The 22664-nt window shown below is 37.5% G+C and overlaps 1 protein-coding gene across 2 annotated transcripts in view; it reads left to right on the top strand.

Annotated features, from left to right (window-relative positions):
• The first annotated feature begins 2078 nt into the window (after window positions 1-2078).
• Window positions 2079-22664, top strand: part of LOC107720847 (astrotactin-1-like) — a 126172-nt gene continuing 105586 nt past the window's right edge. For both annotated transcript variants that reach the window (XM_016528679.1, XM_016528678.1), the window contains exon 1: window positions 2079-2595. In XM_016528679.1, the coding sequence (XP_016384165.1) occupies window positions 2304-2595 (292 nt within the window). In that variant the 5' untranslated portion in view covers window positions 2079-2303. The remainder of the gene's footprint in view (window positions 2596-22664) is intronic.

Below are 22664 nucleotides of genomic sequence, written 5' to 3'. Positions count from 1 at the left end.
TTAGGATGGAATGGTAATTCTGCTTACAGAGGCATTCTAGTCATGTGTGTATTTGCCTCCTGGCATTGCCACCGATTCTGATAAAGGGACATTTGTTGGTAACTAGCATCGCTTATCCATTTAATCTGAACAAACAGAGAGGCTACATATTTTGCCATGAGATTAATAATAATAATAATAATGATTGTATTGTTATTATTATTACTCATTATATAATAATAATATATAACTCATTTAATAATATAATCTGTCTTTTTATAGTGTAATAAGGAGAGCGACAAAGACAAATCCTCAGCAGACTAATGTGATTACACTATTTTGACAGTTCACTGTGCACTCATTATATTGCCTTTGGATGTGTAAAACACAAGCAGTAATATCTTAGTGAGTATTGCAGAAAGAACCCTAAAAGAGAGCAGGATATCACAACAATGGGACCACAAGTGTGTCGATACCCCTTCTCCCCCCACCGCCCTCAAAGTTCAATTATTGAACAGGTCAAAACTGAAATGAGTACTGTGCCCTTTCATCACAAAAGTGCTTCACACTTTGCTAAAGCCTTGCTTCAGTGCTGGAATAAGCTCAAGATTACACAAGGAGATCATTCTTTGGGGCAGACTGCACTGCTTCTTTCTTTCCACCCTTTCTTCCTTTTTTTTCTTCCCAGAGCTTGCAGCTGCTGTTTGCTTGAAAAGATGCTCTTGGCTTCTTGACTTCGGTTCTGCTCTTCTTTCCACTTTGGTCAGTGAACTAGCTGGGATTCTTCTAGTACCCTCATATATTGCATTTATTTTCACTGTAAAAAAATAAAATAAATAAAAATAAAAAATCCTGACAGTTAAAAGTTTTACAGGAAAGTTACATGTCCTTCAATTACATGTCCTTCAGGAAGCAAGCAAGCAAACAAACAATCAAAACAAAACAACACACACACACACACACACAGGTTTGTTTTTGTGAAAAGTGGGGACATCCCATAGGCGCAATGGTTTTATACTGTACAGACCGTATATTCTATTGCCCTACACCAACCCTACCCCTAAACCTACCCCTCACAGGAAACTTTGTGCTATTTCAGATTTTCAATACACTCCATTCTATGTGATTTATATGCGTTTTGAAAAGTGGGGACATGGGGTAATGTCCTGAAAAGTCACCTTCTCCTTGTAATACCTATGTCATACCCTTGTCATTATACAAATGTATGTCCTCATTTGTCACAAAAACGCACACACACACACACACACGTTTACTTACCTGTCTAAATGGGGACATTACATAGACTTCTATTGTTTTTATATACAGATAGTTATACACTTTTTAACCTAAACCCACCCCTACCCCTAACCCTACCCCTCACAGAAAACTTTCTGCATTTTCACAATTTAAAAAAAAAACTTGGTTTACTTTATTTTTATACCAGTTTTACAAATGAGGAGGTCCCCAAATGGAGGTTTTTGGCGATTTTGTCAGGTTTTGCTCACTTTTGGGTACAAATTTGTCCCCAAAACATGGTTAAGTAGGTACACACACACACACACGCACACACACACACAAACACACACACACACACAAACAAACACTTAAAACAGCTTTTTTTTTTTAAGTTTAAGGTTTATGGTGGGCTAAGCTGATTTAACATGATCTGACCAGCTAAAAAGTTCCCAAAACCTCGCTAAAACCAGCCAATGCCAGACCAGTATATTACATATATTTACAATTGTTTTTCGCTATTTAATGAATTTATCAGAGGAAATTATAAAAATATGCAAACAAAAGTTTTCTATAACTAGCATGAACATGATTAGTTACATATTTAAAACATAAAGTTCTAAAACAGAACAAAAGAAGAAAAAAGAGTGTGTAAGTAGGCTACTTTATGACATTTACATTCATGACATAAGGCCATTTAAATGGATAAAGTAGAAATTATGGCAAACCATGGTAAGTTTTAAAGTTACAGGACTATTACATGTAGCTCTTGCTAATGGTTGCCCACTGCAACAAGACAAATCGTTTTTAATGGCTTGAGGTGGAGAAGCCCAATAACGGGCTCTGATGCTGCGCTGTTCCGCCTCTCTCGCTGCCATCACTAAGCCGAGTCGTGTTATGATGACAACAAGAATATATAGCCGCGGGACGGAAAATATCTGAGTCTTAAACCCTGCCTTTTTTGTTTATTTTCACGCAATAGCTCGATTAGCTTATTGCCAGCGCATTCCCGGTCTTCCTCCTCCTCCAGCTCCCAGTGTGCCGCTTACCGACTGCCGCAGCCTGACAACCGCTACACAGTCTCCGGCAAGATGCTACTACCACACTCCAGTCTGCTTATCGACGTTCTCTGGATTGTCATCTTCAGTCCTGCTGGTGTGAAATGTCTGAACGGCGAAAAAGATCAGTCTCAAGACATGGAGTGCAAAATGAAAAGCGTTACGGTATCCGCTTTGCCGTTTTTGCGAGAGAACGACCTAAGCATCATGCACAGCCCGTCGGCCTCCGAGCCCAAGCTGCTTTTCTCCGTCAGGAACGATTTTCCGGGCGAGATAGTCGTCGTTGACGACTTGGAAAATACTGAGCTCCCGTACTTTGTATTGGGTGAGTGCTGTTATTTATCATCAGTTTATCTTCTTATTAAAGAAAATAGTATAGGCCTACTTGATTGTGACAGCTATTGTGATTATTAATAGAAATATCAATCGCAGGCCTAGTCCAGAAACTCAAATAGGTTAGTTCTAGTATATTTTTTGTCCGGAACAATAGTCGTAAGCTGCAGATATGTGTTATTTAAGCTACAGGAAGCATGATGCTCGTTTGGCAGGGTGGTACAGACAGATGTTTTTATGATGAATACGTGAAATATACAGCTGTGATCCCATAGAGACAAAAGTGGTCACTGGGTTACAGTCTTGTGAGAATCTCATGTGTAAACTTGTGTGAACTTTGTGCCACAGCTTCACCTGTTTTGAACTCTGAGGAAAACAGACCAAGCAAACAACCACAACAAAGTGGTTTGATGTAGTTCCTGAAAGATAGATAGATAGAAAGACAGACACAGACACAGTCAGACAGATAGATACATAAATAAAAATAAAGTTGATAAACTTTGATGTAATATTCCATAATATCTGCTGTAAATAGTAGTTTAGAAATATACAACTTATCGCTGAACTGTGCTACTTCGTGTTACTGTAAGCACAAAGTGTTGATTTAATCAAATATTTTTGATTTGTTTTTGTGCATAAATGTATTCTGGAATTACATGTTCAAATTAATTATTATGTCATCCTCCATGCTTTCATTTTAAACAGTTAAAAAAGATAAACATTTAAGATTAACAGTTTAAAAAAGATAAACATTTAAGTAAGCTTTTAATTTAAAAGAGCAACTAAATAGGAAACAACTATAGAAATACATAATGCTCTCTCTCTCTCTCTCTCTCTCTCTCTCCATGTGGTGTGTGTGTGTGTCTGTGTGCCAAATGGTTTCAAATGTAAATTGTTTGATTTTGTGAAGTTTTGTAGGTCCAGTAGATGTATACCAGAAAGTGGTACAACCAGCCTTGTCTGTTATTTTTAAAGGGGTCATCGGATGCCCATTTTCCACAAGCTGATATGATTCTTTAGGGTCTTAATGAAAATTCTGTAACATAGGTTAAAATTTCTCAATGGTAGCGTAAAACAACACCGTTTTTACCCTGTCAAGAACAGCTCTTTTCAGAGCAAGCTGTTTTCTTGCATGCTGCTTTAAATACAAATGAGCTCTGCTGACCCCGCCCCTCTCTTCCGAGCCGCTCTCTGAGAAACAGTAAACTTTAGCCGCATTCATCGTGAAACTTGCTAACTAGCACGTTATTAGGAAGGGTGATTTGTAAATATTCATTAAAAAACCTTACACTCACTTTTGGACGTGAAGCTGGATCACGAATGATTCGTGTGAACATAAACGCATTTATGTAGATCGGGGGGTGCATTCCCTTCAGAAACAAACGTAATCCACTGCGTCTTCAGCGGCTCAGATGTCGGAAGTAAACGACGACTGCTATGTTCATTATTACATCCAACAACAGAACACCTCAATCGCTTAGGAGACATTCTTGTCTACATCTGCTCCGGCGGTGAAAAATGGCGGACTGATGACAGCTCACTCAGGGCGGGTCTAAGGTCTGTGCTGAAACGCTACTGTCAATCAAACAATTGTGGGAGGGGCCTGTCTGTGTGACGTCACACAGACAGGCATCTGAGATTGGCCCGATTTGAGAAAGGGGAAATGATTTAACGAGATAAAAAAAAAAAACACTGGATGGATCTTTATCATTATAGGGTGATATACAGACACTGTCAACACACATTTCAGTTCAAACTGCTTGTAAAAGTGCATGTGGCATCCGATGACCCCTTTAAATATATGTAATATAATTATATTATGTTGTATATTATATTTATTTTAATATATTTTACTATGTAATTATATATATACAGTATATATATATAATATTTTCACTCTCTGAGCTTATAATGTAGCCTATACATAATATGTATTATTATATATTCACTTTTAATCATCCTCAGACCTCCTAATCTCTTAATTTACCCAGTTCTGTCATGTTTTTAAATAATAAACAACCAAAACTCTAAGTATTTGCTTTTAATTGGTTTAAATGTAATTTAAAAAGCTGAATATTGTGAAAATTTGTCACAAGCAGCTAGTTTGTATGAGGCGGCCCACTGACTGCTGTCCATGGTGCTGAAAACTACATGCATGTCTGCCACTCACTCTGAGGTGCAAAAAGAAGCAACTTAGGAGTGGACAGTTGTATAAGTCATTGCCAGCCAATCAGATATGTATTGTGAAGTATTTGTGGCTGTCATAGAAGATGTGCTGGGGTTGACTGTTTATTTTCACACTGCCGTAGCATTGTCAAGGATGTCATTTTGTTTCTCACTTTAGGCATGTCTGGCAAGAGATGCTAGACAGGAAGTAAACATGGTGAAAAAGCAAATCTTTTTAGAGTCTTCTCTTAATTGTGACCTTAAAAGTTATGTAAGCATTTTTTATTGTCTTTTTTTTTTCTTGAGAGAAAAACATAAACACTGTCCTAAGTTTTAGTGGTTGCTACGTCCTTCTTTTGTGTACAGATATACATAAAAATAAAAATATACATACATAATACATAATCTAGTTACAATATTTATTGCACTTCATGTATAATTAATTCATGGTTTAATTTATGCTTAAATAGTCTAGAAAACTTTAAAAAGGTTACACCTGGGAATAGCACACAGTTTGATCCGCATATATACATATTTGAATGCATGAAGACCTGCATATTTATAACTAGAAATCCTTAGAGTCTAAAAAATAATGTCAGCATGCAGAGCTAACTAGGATTTCGGTTTGTTAACAATGTTCAGATGTGACTGCATTTTTCGTAGCACAAAGTTCTTAGTAGTCAGGATTTTAAAACTTATACTACTGAATTCAAATAAGCTCAGTGCTTTGGAATACATAAAACACTCAAAAATAGAATGTGCCAGCTCTGCAGAAACCTTCTGGCCTTTAAATAGGCCAAAATAGAATTTTGTAGGTATATTTTTATTTTTTTTTACTTTATTGGAACTTTTTGTTGTGAATATATTGGATTTAATGTTTAATACCAGTTTCAAGTTTCAATTTCACTTTCACTTTCATCTTTGCCAAAGTCAACATTCATATTCTAACATATTGAGTCCCATGAACATAGAAGTAGGAATGAATAAGAAATATTCAGAGAAATAAGCTATTTTCAGTATGATCAAAACTTGCTAGAGTGATTTGTTTCTGACAAATGGAAACCTGTTTGCAAACTATAATATATTCCTTCTGCCGTCCCTTTACCTTTAATAATTCACATTGGACTCAGTGCTTTTTAATTTCTTTTAGATACACTGCACCTTGCCTTACTTCATAAATCTCATTCTTGCTAGATCATCTCCTCTGTTCCTTCAGCCTCTGCCTCCAGCTATTGCTCTTTGTTTGCATAAGATTGATTGGAATGATCATGGGGAGTAATTTCAAGTCAGTGTTATAAATGTTGCCTAAGGTGTTTGCACGTCCCTCCCTTCGCTCTGTGGTCTTGTTTCCTAATTATAAATGCAGTCTTTACAGAGTCTGCAAACACTGGTCTTTGAACAAACTATTTTTAATTGGATACATTAGGGTAATTGGTACAGTTTACAAATGCATTCACAAACACACACACACTCTCACTCGCACACACACATTTATTTGGGGTAGATATATGAGAACACACCAAAGACTTCTATTGCTTTTAATAACTTCCAGGGGCAGGCGATAGGTGGGCGAGTATGGGCGATGCCCACCCAAAAGGGAGAATCTCGGAAATGAAAGTTTTAGTTTTAGATTGGCTTTCATTTTTGGCTTTTCACACTTTTCTTTAATTGATTATTGGCTAAGTGTCAAAAATAGAAGAGGCTTTGTTGAGAGTCTTTTCATGAGTGTAGGCAGTCCATAGGTTTGTTTTAAAACCTACCGATGTTCTGTAATTTGAATACCTATCTAGGTATAAATATTTATTTATTAATTTTCTTTAGCTGGCTTCTGTTTTGTTGTAGTATTGGGAAGTAGGATATAATAGATTAAAAATGAATGCATGGCTGCAGCTGATTTGTGTTAAACCACAAACTTTTCAACTGTAATGTATATTTTGTTATATATAATATAAAGTTATATTATTATTTCTAAAAGTTTTGATACACGCACGCACGCACGCACACGCACACACACACACACACACATATATAATAGGAGATTATAATTGATTATGTTGTTTGACCACTTCTATAGGGGAGTGTACTGCAGTAAAGCAAATACAATAAGATGTCTATCTCTCTGAGTGAAATCCAGGATTTAGAGGTTAGCTTTACTGTGTGTTTATCAGGAAGGTTCTGAGAGACAGCACAGGGAGATGGTGGCAATGAATGGTTTCCATGGCAACAGGAGCTGGTGCTTAAAGGATGCCTTGAAGAGTGGTGACATTACACTTCCTCTTCTGGAGAAAAACAGCAATTCTACCCAACTACATCTGGAGATAATCAAATGCAAATTCTCTTTTAGTTTACAGTCGCAAGCGCTGACTTTGAGTTCCATCTCTATCACAGTCAATATATGTACATTTTTGTTTCTAACAAACAGCTCCAATGTCTTTGCACAGTGCAATTATAGTAGTCGTAGGAAATGCCTTTGTTTTGACTGAATCTTAACAAATTGGAAAGATTTAATTACTTTGAATTCCTTGTTGTGTATTTGACAACAGGTGACTGATTGAACAAATGTAAATACAGAAATTCAAGTAGAAACATCTTAAAGGGATAGTTCACCCAAAAATGAAAATTCTGTCATCATTTACTCACCCTCATGTCGTTCCAAACCTGTATGATTTGCTTTCTTATGTTCAACACAAAAGAAGATATTTTGAAGATTGCTGGTAATCAAACAGTTGGTGGTTGCCATGGACTTCCATAGTAGGAAAAAAAAATACTATGGAGGTCAATGGCAACCACCAACTGTTTGATTACCAGCAATCTTCAGAATATCTTCTTTTGTGTTCAACATAACAAAAGCAACTCATACAGGTTTGGAACGACATGAGGGTGAGTGAATGATGACAGAATTTTCATTTTTGGGTGAACTATCCCTTTAAATCAAGCAAATGGATGATGTTGGATTTTGCTTTCCAGCACAGTTCTTGATTTATTTTATTCGATTCTCAGTGTCTTTTAGCTTTTGAGTCCCTTCAGTTTGCCTCAACATCATAAACTACAGGCTCAGATTACGTGGAACAACACATACTGTAGCTTTCAGGAGAAAATCGCTCACAATGACTTTAAACAACATCCCTTTAAATAATAAAATCCAGGAGATATGGTGAAGAATTTTGATCTGTCACTTAGTTTTTTTATTGTTGCCTCGTTGAATTATCCAAAAGATGACACAGCATTTCGAGTGTCTTTGTATAATAAAGCAAAGCAAACCTTGAGGTATTCACTGAGGAACTGAAGATATTTATGCACGCTCACGTGTTGTCAGCAGGGCCATGCACATGACAAGCAATCAGAGGGAGCTTGTCTTCTGCAAACTTTATTTGAAGGAAAGTGCAGTTGCATTAACAGGCTGCTGGTATAATGTATGACACACCACGTGTGGCTACCTGTAGAGAGTTCTTTGAACAAACAAGAAAAAATAGACATGCCATTAAGCTTTAAAAGTTTTTTTCAGCAACGTAATAGCAGATGTTGAAAGGTTTAACTGGTCCTCAGGACTCTTGTTACTTTTCTTTTTGATGCATTTTAACTACTGTTTATAGCTGTGACATTTACTTATATTTAACTTTTATTGTTCATAATGACTCGTTTAGTACCTGGGGCTAAAATTATTATCATTCTGCACAGGTTTCATGTTCACTTCAATAGTTTTAGCAGGTAAATAGATGCACCCTTTCAGCAGTAATGTGCAGCATAGCTCGAGGGTAGCTAATGATCTGACACCCTCAAGCAATGCAAACACTTGCATGCATATTTGCTTGCATATAAAATTGAGCACATAGTCAATTAAGTTGCCCACACTGGTAGTTGTAATTCCTGAAAGATTCTATTTTCTAGCATGTTGTTTTACAGTTTTAATTTATAAGACAGTGTGTAGGTAGCAACGCTGCAGCATGACACAGTGAGCATGCATGTACTGCACCACAGCTCTGACACATTTGACATTATTGTATGAAAAAGTACACTTCTACAGCTTTTTCCAAGGCGATTTTCATTGTCAGTCTACTTTGTTCAATAAAATGAGGTGTCTAGGTGAATCTTGATGGACTGCTTTTAAGTTCAATGTCAAAGCCCTTGTGTTTCTAAAATCTCTAGCAGATCCAACATAACTTCTGTTAGCCAACTAGAAGTTTAAAAAAAGACTGTCTGAAAAGGCTTGCAAATAAATTCCCTGTCTTGTCAGGATCAGGAGTTTGTTCGATCTGTGTACAATCCTCTGTTGTTATTTGTTTCAATTTGTTTAAATCAAATGCAGTATATTTTCTTTAATCTATACCTGTTGGGAGACCATTGTTTATTTTAGAGAATTATATTAAATTGTTGTGGCAAATTAGCTGGTCAAAAAAAAAAGCATTTGAATAATTTTGTGCATAAAGCATGGGATATATTGGGTGTATGATGGTTAATATTATGAATGAGTATAGAGTTTAATTCTTTTGACTATTGTTGTTGGTTAGTTTTGTGTGAAGTTATGTTTAGAGTGATTCGTTTTCCTCTGGTGAACTTGGACACTGTGGAATTCAAGCCATTTCTCTTCATGCAAACGTCAGTATTTTACAAAAGCTCAGATTTATGTACACTATGATGAATTGGGGGGAATCAGTTCAATCAGTTCAATGATTGACTCAGTCAAGTCCTAAGTTCCCTTATATATGTGTGCGCTGCAATATAACAAAGAGTGAAAAATTTAAGGGGGTCTGAATACTTTCCGTACCCACTGTATGTATATATATATATTTTTTTTTTTTGAATGATTTTGAGCTAAATTAATTAACTGCATAGTTTGCAGAAAATAGAAAATTAATTTTGTGTTCCACAGAAGAAACATACAAGGCTGAATAAATTATGAAAGAATTTTCATTTCTGGGTGGACTATTCATTTTCAGCGAAAGACAATGTTATCTGAGTTAAGTCTCATTGCACCCTTTTAGAGACAAAAAATAATAATAATAAAGTGTAGTTTTCCATGGCAATCATTTGCATTCTTTTTCAGGTAAACAAATTACATTTTTCAGTGTATGAGAAAGATATGGTCATTTGTGATAAACCATTAGAAGTAGAGTCCCTCTTATTTATCAGTTTTTCTGACTTAATTCACACTAATAGTAGTCTGAAACGCATACCAGAATACCAGCTTCAAAGTCCATGCATTACTTGTGGGACTTTAGAACACTATAAATCATCAAACAGCATAGCCAACCATCTGTTCTACTTGTATAGATTTAAAATGTCAGGGGTGGATTTGCTGTGAAAAATGTTGTACAGAGTGTGGAAGCAGAGGAGAGTGAGCCACACGGGGTAAGAGGGATATCTAATGGACACTTCCCACCTCCACTCACTGGGTACTTGAGCTGAGTGTGTTTTTCTGTTTCCTTTATAAGCCACAGTTCATCATCTTCTCAATTTGCCACAATCTTTGCTTGTTGACCATGACATTCTTCCCCTATTCACACAACTTTGAAGAATGCATGAAATGCCATTAAAGTCAAAAACTATGCAAACTTTCCAGCTTTCAAGGAGGTAATCAAGAAGAATATGCTTATGTTAGCTCGTTTGCATAAACTTAGAATAAAAGCTTACTAATGAACAGTCTCTCTTATTTTCTTCAAATAAGAGAGTGAGACTTAATTATAAATGAAGCTTGAAATTGTAAAGATTAGAGGGTTTTGTTCTTGACTATGTGTTTGTGTTTTTTCCCCACATTGAAACTGTGGTGTGTATTAACTGATACACTAAACCCAAAGTCTGAAGTCGACTCATCAGCAATTTTTTTTATGTTTTGCAGACAACATTATTTATCTATATACACTACCATTTTGGGGAACAGCTTTGAATTTTTTATTTATTTTTTTATTCTGCATTTTCAGCTTTGCCACCACGGGAATAAATTGCATTTTAAAAAATATTAAAACAGAAAATAGTTATTTTAAATCATTAAAAAAAATATATATTTCTATCTATATATAGACACTCTCTCAATATTTCTATCTATATATAGACACTCTCTCTCACACACACACACACACACACACACACTCACACACACACACACACACACAGGGAGAGAGAGATGTCTGATTGTCTATCTGTCTTGTAAGATAAAAATGGAAAAGTCATAAATGAATTGGGTTCTTGTGGATTGCTTATAACCTGCCAAAAGCAGTGCTTTAATGATTAGAAACTTCACACAAGATGGCATATAAGGACACTTGGGAAAGTACAGCTGTACATCATATTTTTGATAGAACATTTCAACTGCTATACATGATGAGACGAGCTGTACCTGTAATTGAATAGTGTGCGAGCAAGAGCTTAGTAAGAACTTTTGAGTGACACTGGCTCTTGGCGCTGTGGGAGTGACCCTATTTAATGCCAAACCAAGAACAGGGTGTCTCCTCAATCACTTTCCAAGAGAAAGTGTGTTCATTTAATACTTTTCTCTCAGTGATCCTGTACGCTTAAAAAAAAGAATACACGTCTATCTTTCCAAATGCTACACTTTTCCTGCGGCCATTTCCATCTCTTTTCACTTCAGCCGTTTGGATAGCAAAGAAACATTCTATATAGGTTTCACTCTTTGTTGCCACTGCTCTGTGCTGCTGCTTGTGGAGAGCCCAGGCTAATGAGATGACACAGACAGCATACTTGTCTGGCCAAGACAGGAGCTGAGATAGAATAGAAGGGCTTATGGTGCAGGTAATGGGCTTTTCAGCAACACAATGTTACGGTGAGGTCATTCACAGCCACATGATTTAGAGCCAAAAAATGATGTGTCAGGGTTCCCACGAGTCCTGGAAAACACATGGAAAATGAGAGAAAATGTAAAATGTCCTGGAAAATCTTTTTGTTGTTTTAAGGGAAACATGTAAATTTAGCTTAAAGTTAATTATTTATGAATTTATAGGGAATTTGGACAGAATCACTGTTTTACGGCTGATCTACTGAATCAGCCAGCGATTCACTGAACGGGCCGTATAACATAAACTCTGCAATGGATATTACTATCCAAAGTATAGTGAAAAACATCATTTATTAGCACAGCAAAAAGATCGGCAGTTTAAGACATTAACTTGTAAGCACAAAGCACAAGATACTTCTCTTTTCAATATAGATAAGACTTTATTGGACAAATCTAAACTAATCTAACACAAAAACACACGCACTCACACAAGTTGCAGAAAGAGAGAAAGTGAGGAAAGAATGAGCCTAGGAGAGTGAAAATGTAAAATCCAAAGTTATAGCAATATGTGCAATTGCTTAGACCTGAACAACCATCAATCATTTAATTAACCCTCGCAATGAGTTTCTCAATGAGGCTATTAAACTTTATATTAAATGCACCAGTTCAGCTAGAATCTGGAGGTTTTGCTTGCGTTTCCTGTGTTAGGTGATTTAATCCGTGGATTAAATCTGTTGGGGGTTCCCTCCGTCGTCTGCTGAAAGGGGGTTTCCCAAGGTTGTTGATTGGCTGGAGGTTCAGCATTCGTTCGAAATGACGTCTTGGGGAGCCAATAGTTGGCCGTTGGCCGAAGAATGATGCGGAGTTGTGGGCTGGTTGACGTTTTGGCGGCGGGCACAGATGAGGTTTGACTCGTAGACACAGCTTTGCGGCAAAACTGAACTCAGAACACGAAACTCTCAATGGAAAAGAAAAGAAACTTAAGTAAAAGAAAGAAAGAAGAAAAGTGTGACGAGACTAGGTGGCTTATCTCCTCATGATGGTTGAGGAGCACCTGGCATGTAAGCCAGAGCACGCTCAGAGAGCGCTAAAAACCTTGCAGCAAAAAGCGGTGGCAAAAAGCATTGGCAAAAGCAAAATTTGTTGGTGTCCTGAGTTTTTAAACTTGGCTGTTGGACACATCCCAAATGGTTTCTTGACCAATTAGACATTGTCTTAGCTCAGGGTGTTGCTATGTTTCTCCTCCCAATACATAAATCAACATGTTATCTTATCTTATTAGTCACAAGTTATAGCAATATGTGCAATTGCTTAGACCTGAACAACCATCAATCATTTAATTAACCCTCGCAATGAGTTTCTCAATGAGGCTATTAAACTTTATATTAAATGCACCAGTTCAGCTAGAATCTGGAGGTTTTGCTTGCGTTTCCTGTGTTAGGTGATTTAATCCGTGGATTAAATCTGTTGGGGGTTCCCTCCGTCGTCTGCTGAAAGGGGGTTTCCCAAGGTTGTTGATTGGCTGGAGGTTCAGCATTCGTTCGAAATGACGTCTTGGGGAGCCAATAGTTGGCCGTTGGCCGAAGAATGATGCGGAGTTGTGGGCTGGTTGACGTTTTGGCGGCGGGCACAGATGAGGTTTGACTCGTAGACACAGCTTTGCGGCAAAACTGAACTCAGAACACGAAACTCTCAATGGAAAAGAAAAGAAACTTAAGTAAAAGAAAGAAAGAAGAAAAGTGTGACGAGACTAGGTGGCTTATCTCCTCATGATGGTTGAGGAGCACCTGGCATGTAAGCCAGAGCACGCTCAGAGAGCGCTAAAAACCTTGCAGCAAAAAGCGGTGGCAAAAAGCATTGGCAAAAGCAAAATTTGTTGGTGTCCTGAGTTTTTAAACTTGGCTGTTGGACACATCCCAAATGGTTTCTTGACCAATTAGACATTGTCTTAGCTCAGGGTGTTGCTATGTTTCTCCTCCCAATACATAAATCAACATGTTATCTTATCTTATTAGTCACATGGTCCGAATTTTCCCGCTCTTGCAGGGTACAATTTAGACATTATTTCTATAACAAGAATACGATACAGTTTACAAAGAATTGATTAATAGAAACGTTTTAAGGAAAGATTTTCAAACTCATACATACCAAACATGAGTATAAACCTATAAACTATTCAATAGTTATTCAAAAAGACATGCACAATATGTGATTATGACATGATAATCAAATGTGTGGGTTACATACATGATATGAAGTTATGCCATGGACTGATATTTGTTTATAAGTCCGTTTGAGATAATTTTGGTGGATATATATGTGTAAAGGCAGTCTCTGTGCCGTTCTGGGAATGTGAGGATGGGTTCTGTGAGGAACAAAGGTCAAAAGGTCTAGAAGGAGTTTGAGTCTGGTCTTTGTTCTGAGTGGGGGAAAATCAACCCAATGAAGATTTTAACTTGGGATTTCATCGTGATGGTCATGATGCATTATACCTTTGACCATTAATTTTGGTTACTTGCCCCAAATATGACAGTCTCCTTCTGGAGGTGGAATTATCAATAAATGTTCTTTTGTTTTAATGCTGCAAGCTGTTCAAAGCTGTGAAAGAGTTGGTTGGTTAGGCTTGCTTCACACTCGCTGGCACTAGGATCTGATTTACGATCATCCATGTTGTCTTGGGCCTCTTTGTGGAATTCGGCTCTTTGCGTTTCAACAATGTTCTGATAGAATCTTAAATTGTCTGATTCGCTCTGATACGCTACATCATTAATAATAAATTATTATTTTAAAAAATGTAATTGTGTTTTCCTTTAGCCAACAACGAACAGTTTTCCACTTGCTTGAAACAATGGTCCCACTTTATATTAAGTGGCCCTAATACCTGTGTACTTACATAGTAACTAGATGTTTACGTAGTATGTAACCACAGTGTAAGTACACATTGGTACATAGTACCTAAACCCACTGAATGGTATGTATAGATACAGGACATTGGTAACAACACTTTTTGGTAATGAAAGTGCAAATGTGTAACAGGACTAACAGCACTTTTTGGTTAAGAAAGTGTTACACTTTATATTAGATTTACCATGTAATTACTCTGATGTTACACAGCAGCGGCCAGTAAGTTAGGCTTTACATATAAATTGTGGTTGGTGTCCAGAATGTTACACTATATTAAGTGGATAGTTCTTGAGGAATTACCATGTAAGTACACTGGTATTACAGTGGTGCACCAACTCCACCAACTCGAGATCCAACTCCTCCCACTTTACATATCCCTAAACCTACCCATCTCCACCCCCTGGATCAAATGGTTCCAATTACTCTTATACATATTGTTGTTACAAAATGTAGTTATATAATTCCTGTTACACGAGTACTTAGTGAAGTGAAAAAAAGTGTTGTTACCAATGTCCTGTTACACATTTGTACTTACACAAACCATTCTGAGGATTGCTACCTGTGTGTAGTTACATAAATATTACAGCTGTAGGTACTATGTACCAATGTATACTTACACTGTGGTTACATAATACGTACACATCTAGTTACTATGTAAGTACACATGTATTAGGGCCACTTAATATAAAGTGGGACCGAAACGATTAACGTAATGCTAGAAAACACTTGAACGGCCATAAATCGTAAGCGGCCTGTTTTTGCTCGAAACGCGCGATCTGCAACCGGACACCGGCTCTTTTGTTTTATTTCAGCCGATCTCTGTTCCGGCCTTGCACACAAACTGTATTGTGAGCATTTTCCAAAATGTCATCTGTGTGTAAATATTACAAAGTCTGTAAACGGGACGTTAACAAAAGCCAGAGACGCTGAAGACAAACGCAAAGAGGGGAAATACTGTAGCAGACAGAGCAGCTCACCGTTCACGATGCACGTAATATTGGAAGAAAATACTTAATACTGAATTAGGTATGGGGGTTTATAAAAATGAGGGGAACTGACTGTTTTTAGAAAGTTTAGATGGTATTTTATTTTCATCTTTCCTCTCTATAATGTATACTGATGTAGGCTAGTGTTATAAGCACAGGACTGCTTTGTTTACAGCGGTAACCAGGGAAACGCTCTATTACTGCTGTTCCATATGCGCCACCTGCTGTCAGAGAGTGAATTTGAATCTCATTCAGCTCATCTGCTATTTCTGTTTCGTGCAGATAAAAGCTAAAGTCATAACTTTCTGTTTTTGCTTCAGATTTTGAAATTACATCTAATTTAATCTAAATTAAATCAGAAACTGCTCATGTATGTAGCATCTTTATTTGGATCATGATTAAAATGCAGTGTTTGCCTCTAATTTTAAATGGCTACAGAGAGTTGGGCCTGTAATAGAGCATCTTGTTCATTTACTCATATTTTTATTCTATCTTATCTCTTACTTTAAAAAAATTATAAATATTAACAAATTGGTATTGGAGTTGGCCATGAAAAATCAAGATTGGTGGATCACTACTGACTTTTGACAGTGTGAACAACACTGATGTGTTTTCTAATGTTCTATCCAGTGGTCATCTTTAAGAGAAGTATTTTTAATGACACCGTTTATTCTTGTTTGTAGTAAAGTGGATACAGCTTTGTTAACATTCATTCAGTTACTTATTAACTAATGATTTTGATTATTGTCAAAAGTAGGCTATTACATTTTGTACCAAGTTTATTCTGAAATTAAAAAAAATATATAACAACACTGGCATTTCTGCAGCACTGGTAGTAATAAGTACAGCCTCAATTCAGGCTGCTTTCAAATGCTTCTGTGAATATTTATATCGCTTTCCGTGAAGAGCGATGCAATGGCCAATCAGAGGTGTTTAAGTTAGTCCACTCATTTTTCACTTGACCCTATTAAAGGGGTCATATGATGCTATTTTATAAGATCATTATTTTGTGTATTTGGTGTAACAGAATATGTTGACATGCTTTAATGTTCAAAAAACACATTATTTTTCAAATACTGTACATTATTGTAGGTCCTCTATGCCCCGCCTCTCTCAAACACGTCGTTTTCAACAAAGCCCCCTCCTTTGACAAGCGCAGTCTGCTCTGATTGGCCAACTGACCCAGTGCATTGTGATTGGCCAAACACCACAAGCACGCGTCGGAAATGTAACACCCCTTACCATAATCACGAGCTTCATCTTTCAAAATAAATGTAAAGACAGTAAATAATGTCATTAGTTTTACCATCAGTTCAAGCACAAAAGGGGAACAGAGTCGCGTGACAGACACAGTAATGATGCAGTACACAAGCCGCGGTTAAGACAGCTGACGTGCTATGATTTCTGACAGGCAGTTCAATCTCCTGTGATGTGACCCTGTTCCCCACACACACACACACACACGACGCGCTACTTTGCGCTGCGCAAAACTCCGCATTTGAACAGTCAATAGCAAATACTTAAACTAATAACAAAACAGTAGCTGTGACGTAGGTATGTGGGGGCGTGTTAGAACGAGCCTTTTTAGGTAGGCATGGTTGACTCTTAACTTTTATAAAGAATATCTCTTTGGATTTGAGACTTTAGTCTTTGCAACTTTACAGATCTTCTTTATGCACCAAGAGCTTGTAACACTCCAAAGAGAAAGGAAAACTTGAAATCATATGACCCCTTTAAAGCAATACTTAATTGAAAAACATGCCAATATTTTAAAATATTATTTTCTTTAATATTATTAGCATTAATAATGAACTCATTTAATTTATTTTTATTTTCAAATAGTTAAATAAAATGATTAAATACTTTCAGTATTTATTTATTTATTTTGCTATGGTACTGAAATCATTTGTTGTAATGTATAATTAAGAGCTCAAATTAGAGAGCTGATTTTATAGTTAAGTCATGACCATAAACTGTATGTTTTTAAAGACTTATAGAGAGTGGAATATATTACTTTAGGGCATGATCCCGGTCTTTTATTCCCACCGTAATTAAATAAAAATTGTCCTAGAAAAGTCCTCGAAATCCTGGAATATGATCGCTGAAAAGAGTGGGAAACCCTGTGTTTTGTGTTGAAGCCTGTTGGGCTGAGTCAGCTTTACCTCATGTCCAAAAGAAAAAAAAAGTTTTTGATTTATGCCCTAAGAAGAATGTTGTTTTGAAGATATATTTCAAAGATTATATATGCTACAGTGTATCTCAGAACTCCTTGATCTTTTCAGGACACATTTATGCATTTGGCAGACACCTTTATCCATATTCATTTGCACTCCATTCAAGGTAGACATTTTGCTAGTATGCATGTTCCCTGAGAATTGAACCTTTGACTTCGCCTTCGACTTTTTTTATTTTTTATTAATGTGCTTCTGATTTTAAAATAATTTTAGAGCATATGTACACCAGCACTGTTCAAAAGTTTGTAGTCAGTCAAGTTTTTTTTTTTTTTTAAATAAATGAATACTTTTATTCATCAAGGATACTGTAAATTGATCATAAAGTGACAATAAATACATTTCTATTTCAAATAAATGCTTTTAAAAAAAACTTTTTATTCAAAGAATTCTGAAAAAAATTACTATGGTTTCCACAAAAATATTAAAATAAAAAATAATTTATTTATTAAATTATAATATTTCACAGAATTAAAATGAATGCAGCTTTGTTGAGCATAAGAGACTTCTTTCAAAATCGTTAAAAAAATCTCAATCTTGTTATGAATACTAATTATTACTAATTGTGGTGTCAGAACCATAGTTCTCTCTTGATGTGCCGTGATATTTTCCTCTTTCTCTCCCCCAACTTCCTGCCATTGTCCACGGTCAAATTAGCAATGGTGTCCCAAAAACACCTTTATGCACTTCTATATAGTGGTGGTACTGTAAATAAATATAATGGAATTGCAAGGTGAAATGTTTTACCAGGGTACAGCTGTATTGGGTAATAAATGTGCTGCCAGGTATTCAGGGGAGAATTCAGACAGCCTAGCACACGGTCTACCTTCACATCAAATGCCTTAGAGCAGCACATTACAATGATTGTGTGGAATAAATGTGATAACTAGATATATGAGCGTAACCACATTACGGAGGGCACACTCAAAGACTTGTTTATTTAATGGAGCATAATGTATCGATTCACATGCGGTAATATTATTTTTTAATAAACAAATATGTAATGGGTGTGGAGAAGTCTGCTGTCAGATTGCACTTCTGTTACCTAAAACCGAATGACAAAACAACGTTTTTATGTATCATTTCCAACATTCTCTCTGTTCCAGCCTTCACTAGTCTGCACAGCGAGCAAATAGAAACCCAAAATGGTTGACAAGAGTTTTGCCCTAGGTCAGAGTGAGATGGTAACATGCCCTTGGAGAATTGCTGCCACTGTCCGTCAGGAAGAGGGTTGGACCATTCGAGGTGAGCGAGTGCTCTTGAAGGTCAGGTCATTGTTTTTCATTTCGTTCATGAGATATACTTTTGTTTGAAAGCGTAGACCCACTCCCAGCTCAATTCTGTCTGTTGTTTGTGTAAGGCAGTGGTTCTCAAACCTGTCCTAGAGTACCCCCAGCCCTGCACATTTTGTATGTATCCCTCATCTATCACACCTGATTCAACTCATCAGCTCATTAGTGGAGACTGCAAGACCTGAAGTGGGTGTGTCAGATATAGGAGACATACAAAATGTGCAGGGCTGGGGGTACTTCATGGAGAGGTTTGAGAACCACTGGTGTAAGGAATATTTAATAAAAGCCTCCTTTCTTTCTGTCCATCTGCATGGCTGAGCTGTTGACTTGCTGCTCTCCGTGGTATAACTGTGCGTAGATTTGCTAAGCACCCGAGGCCTCTACAATAATGTCTATAATTAGATCATGTTTATTTAGAAGACATATTTTTCACAGCTGGTTGCAACACAGAGGATAATATGTCAGAGCAGAGTGGTGCGGATATGATGGTTTGATTATTGCAGATCTGTCAGGATTTTATCATTTACAAAGTTTTGGATGCCTGGTTTGACAATGATGCAACATCTTTGTTTGAAAGAGTGTGGCGCTTTGGGAGGTAGTCTGAGAACTTCAATAAAACAAAGAAGCCCTACTTTCATTACCTTGCTCTCGTTCACGGGAAACTTGCTTAGTGATTGTCATTGAAAGAAAATACTACTTACTAAACCCCCTTGACAGTTGGCAGCTTTTTGACACCGTTATAATAGTTTCGTTATGTAATTTGTCAGCTAAGAAGCACAAAATCAAGGTTAATTATGAATGCTACTGCTTCCTACACCTCTTTTTTTCCCACATTATTATTTTAAAGGAATAGTTCACCAAAAATGAAAAGTCTGGTATCCTTTACTTACCCCCATATCTTTCAGAAACCCATATGCCTTTCTTTGTTCCGCTGAGCACAAAAGGAGTCCAAACTGCTACTTTTTATACAATGTATGTCAAGCAAGATTTTCAAGCCATTATTTTCAGTTAATAACCTAAGTTTCAGTCTGTTCTTCACACTGAGCTATTGTATGGCTTCAGAAAAGAAGTTCATATTACTACTATGCTATCTTCTATGATGCATGTATGCTGCCTTGTATGCTGCCTTTTTGGAACTGGACATCCCTCCCTTTGTCAAGTCAGTTAACCATCTGCACAGAACCTCAGCGCGGTTTTACAATAGGGTCTACGGCTTATACTAAACCTCTGTTCCCTTTAGTTAAATGTACAATACTTGCATTACCTTGGCCATTGAACGAGCATCTGGATGCAGTCTCGGATGAAAGTCTTGACGGTTTGAAGGTTCGATGGCATTGGAATTGCAATCACGTTTTTCCAGGTTGAAGAGTGACTAACTCCAAAGATGTTATTCTGACTCGTGGTGTTTGGGAGAGTTCTGTCCCTTGTGAGAAGTTGCAACTTTGAGGTGCTGCCAGTGCAGGGGAGGTCCCGCGGATAGCGGTCGGACCGGAGCAGAAAACGTGAAGAGCGAGGTGGGTCACTAATGTGAGGCCTTTTAACTTCTGTGGAGGTCAGACCTCCAGGGGGTTAGTGAGCCAATGGTGACTTAAACTTTCGGAGGGAAAGTTTACGATGCTTTGTCTTCGAACATGGTATTTTGCATATGTAACTGGATTGGTTGCTGATGCAAAAACTATTAAAGATTCTTAGAACACTAATATGTTGCATAGGTATCAACATATAATATACATTCTCATTAAGATCATCAAAATACAAATTCATACATACCAAACATGGCATAGGTGAGGTTTCATTAACAAAACAGTAAAACAGTATACAATACAAAAGACAATATACAAGAAAGTAATAATCATACACACGCATTCCTCTGAGCAATAAAACCAGTGTTATCAGATGATTTGTCATTGCTTGACATGGTAACCAGAGGCCTGTTCTGCCTTTGTGGAGTGTTAGTAGGGGTGTGCAATATACATATAGTCTATGATAATATCGTAATTGTTGTCTAAACGAAATACGATTTGACATTGAGTATATCACAAAAATCAAACAAAAACACACCCAGAGGGTGCACGTATACACTGAGATGTAGCTTAGACTACTGCGCGAGTGCACACTTTCACTGCGTGATTTAGTCTATTGAAATACATTTCGAATTCCCCCAAAATTCAAGATAAGAGGGCAAAAATTCCATCCCTATGACTTTTATGTCTTTTATATTTATATCATCTGATATAGTTAATATCACATGAAGAATTACATTTTTCTCCAAATACCAGCACGATTGCAAATGTGATGTTGATTTGATGAACAGTTCGATTAACAAGAAGTTAATATTAAGTGACTTATAAATAGTTCCAAACAAAGCCATATCAAAACTATTTTGTGTCTCTATGGAGCAACATGACAGTGTATCATTACTGAATCAATCAGCTGTTTGAACGAATTGGTTGAATTAATGACTCAATGACTCACTCATGCAGTGATTTTCCGCCACCTACTGGTGATTTTAGGCTTATATTTAAAGGGATAGTTCACCCAAAGATGAAAATTTTATGTTTATCCACTTACCCCCAGGGCATCCAAGATGTAGGTGACTTTGTTTCTTCAGCAGAACACAAACGAAGATTTTTAACTCAAACCGTTGCAGTCTATCAGTCATATAATGGAGGTGAATGGGAATCACGGCTTTGATAGTCAAAAAAACATACACAAGCAGGAACTCGAGCTGCGTCGGAAAACGCTACGGGAACGAGAATGCCCACGCCGCCAGACTTTCGAATCTCTGCCTAGTGTGGAAGTTTGCACCGCTAGGGCGAGAGAACAGAAGAACCAGGAGTGGCTCGCATGTCTAGACCGTAGAATCTGACGAAGGTAATGGGCGTGGACCATCCCGCAGCATAGCAGATGTCCTGCATAGGTAACAAAAACATCTAAGAATGTGTCTTTTATTCGCCAGTACTGAAAACAGAACCGAGAAGGGAGCTTTTGATATGCACTGTGAAGCAGCTCTTGCAAATTACCTTTTTTGTTCGTAGTCTGTCATTTCGAATCTTAAGTTGCATACGTTTTTCTTTAGTTTTAATTTGCCTAACTATCGATCTGACCCAGTAGACGCCATAATCCCACTCTGTCTCTCTCCCGCTCTGTTTTTTTATCAAGATCTCTGCATCTTTTAGATAGATCGTGACAAATCAGTCCTCGGACCTGATCTGAGACACGACTTGTTTGAGTGTGAGCGTGCTGAACTTCAGTCGCATGACTGAGCGGTTCAATAGGCGCAGATCTAAAATAGGACGCAAACCCCCATCCTTCTTCGGAATAATAAAGTAACGGCTGTAGAACCCGGAGTCTGTCTCGTGCGGAGGGACCACCTCAATGGCCTCCTTCTTTAAGAGAGTAACTACGTCTTGTTCTAATACCAGAGCCTGCTCGGGACCCACTAGAGTGGGGGTGACCCCGTTGAATCGAGGCGGACGAAAACCGAACGGGATTCTGTAGCCTCTTTCTACAGTACACAGGACTCATTGAGACACATTTGGCAGTAGCTTCCACGCTGCTAAATAATCTACTAAGGGAATCAGTCTCTCGAGACTGATCTCTGGTGTGCCCAGAGCGGCTAGTTCGGTGCCCTGAAGCTACATCGCCGGGCGGAAACTGAAAGAAATGCTCGCTGGAGACCGCTGCGCCCTGGAACTCTGGCAGGGCTGACAGATCGATCTCCTGAGGGCACTGATGGCGAGAGTGGTCTC

Source organism: Sinocyclocheilus rhinocerous, unplaced genomic scaffold, assembly GCF_001515625.1.
Source record: "Sinocyclocheilus rhinocerous isolate Xijiao unplaced genomic scaffold, SAMN03320098_v1.1 scaffold931, whole genome shotgun sequence".
Lineage (NCBI taxonomy): Eukaryota > Metazoa > Chordata > Actinopteri > Cypriniformes > Cyprinidae > Sinocyclocheilus > Sinocyclocheilus rhinocerous.
Note: the sequence above shows the minus strand (reverse complement) of the source record. Positions and strands in the feature narration are given on the sequence as shown.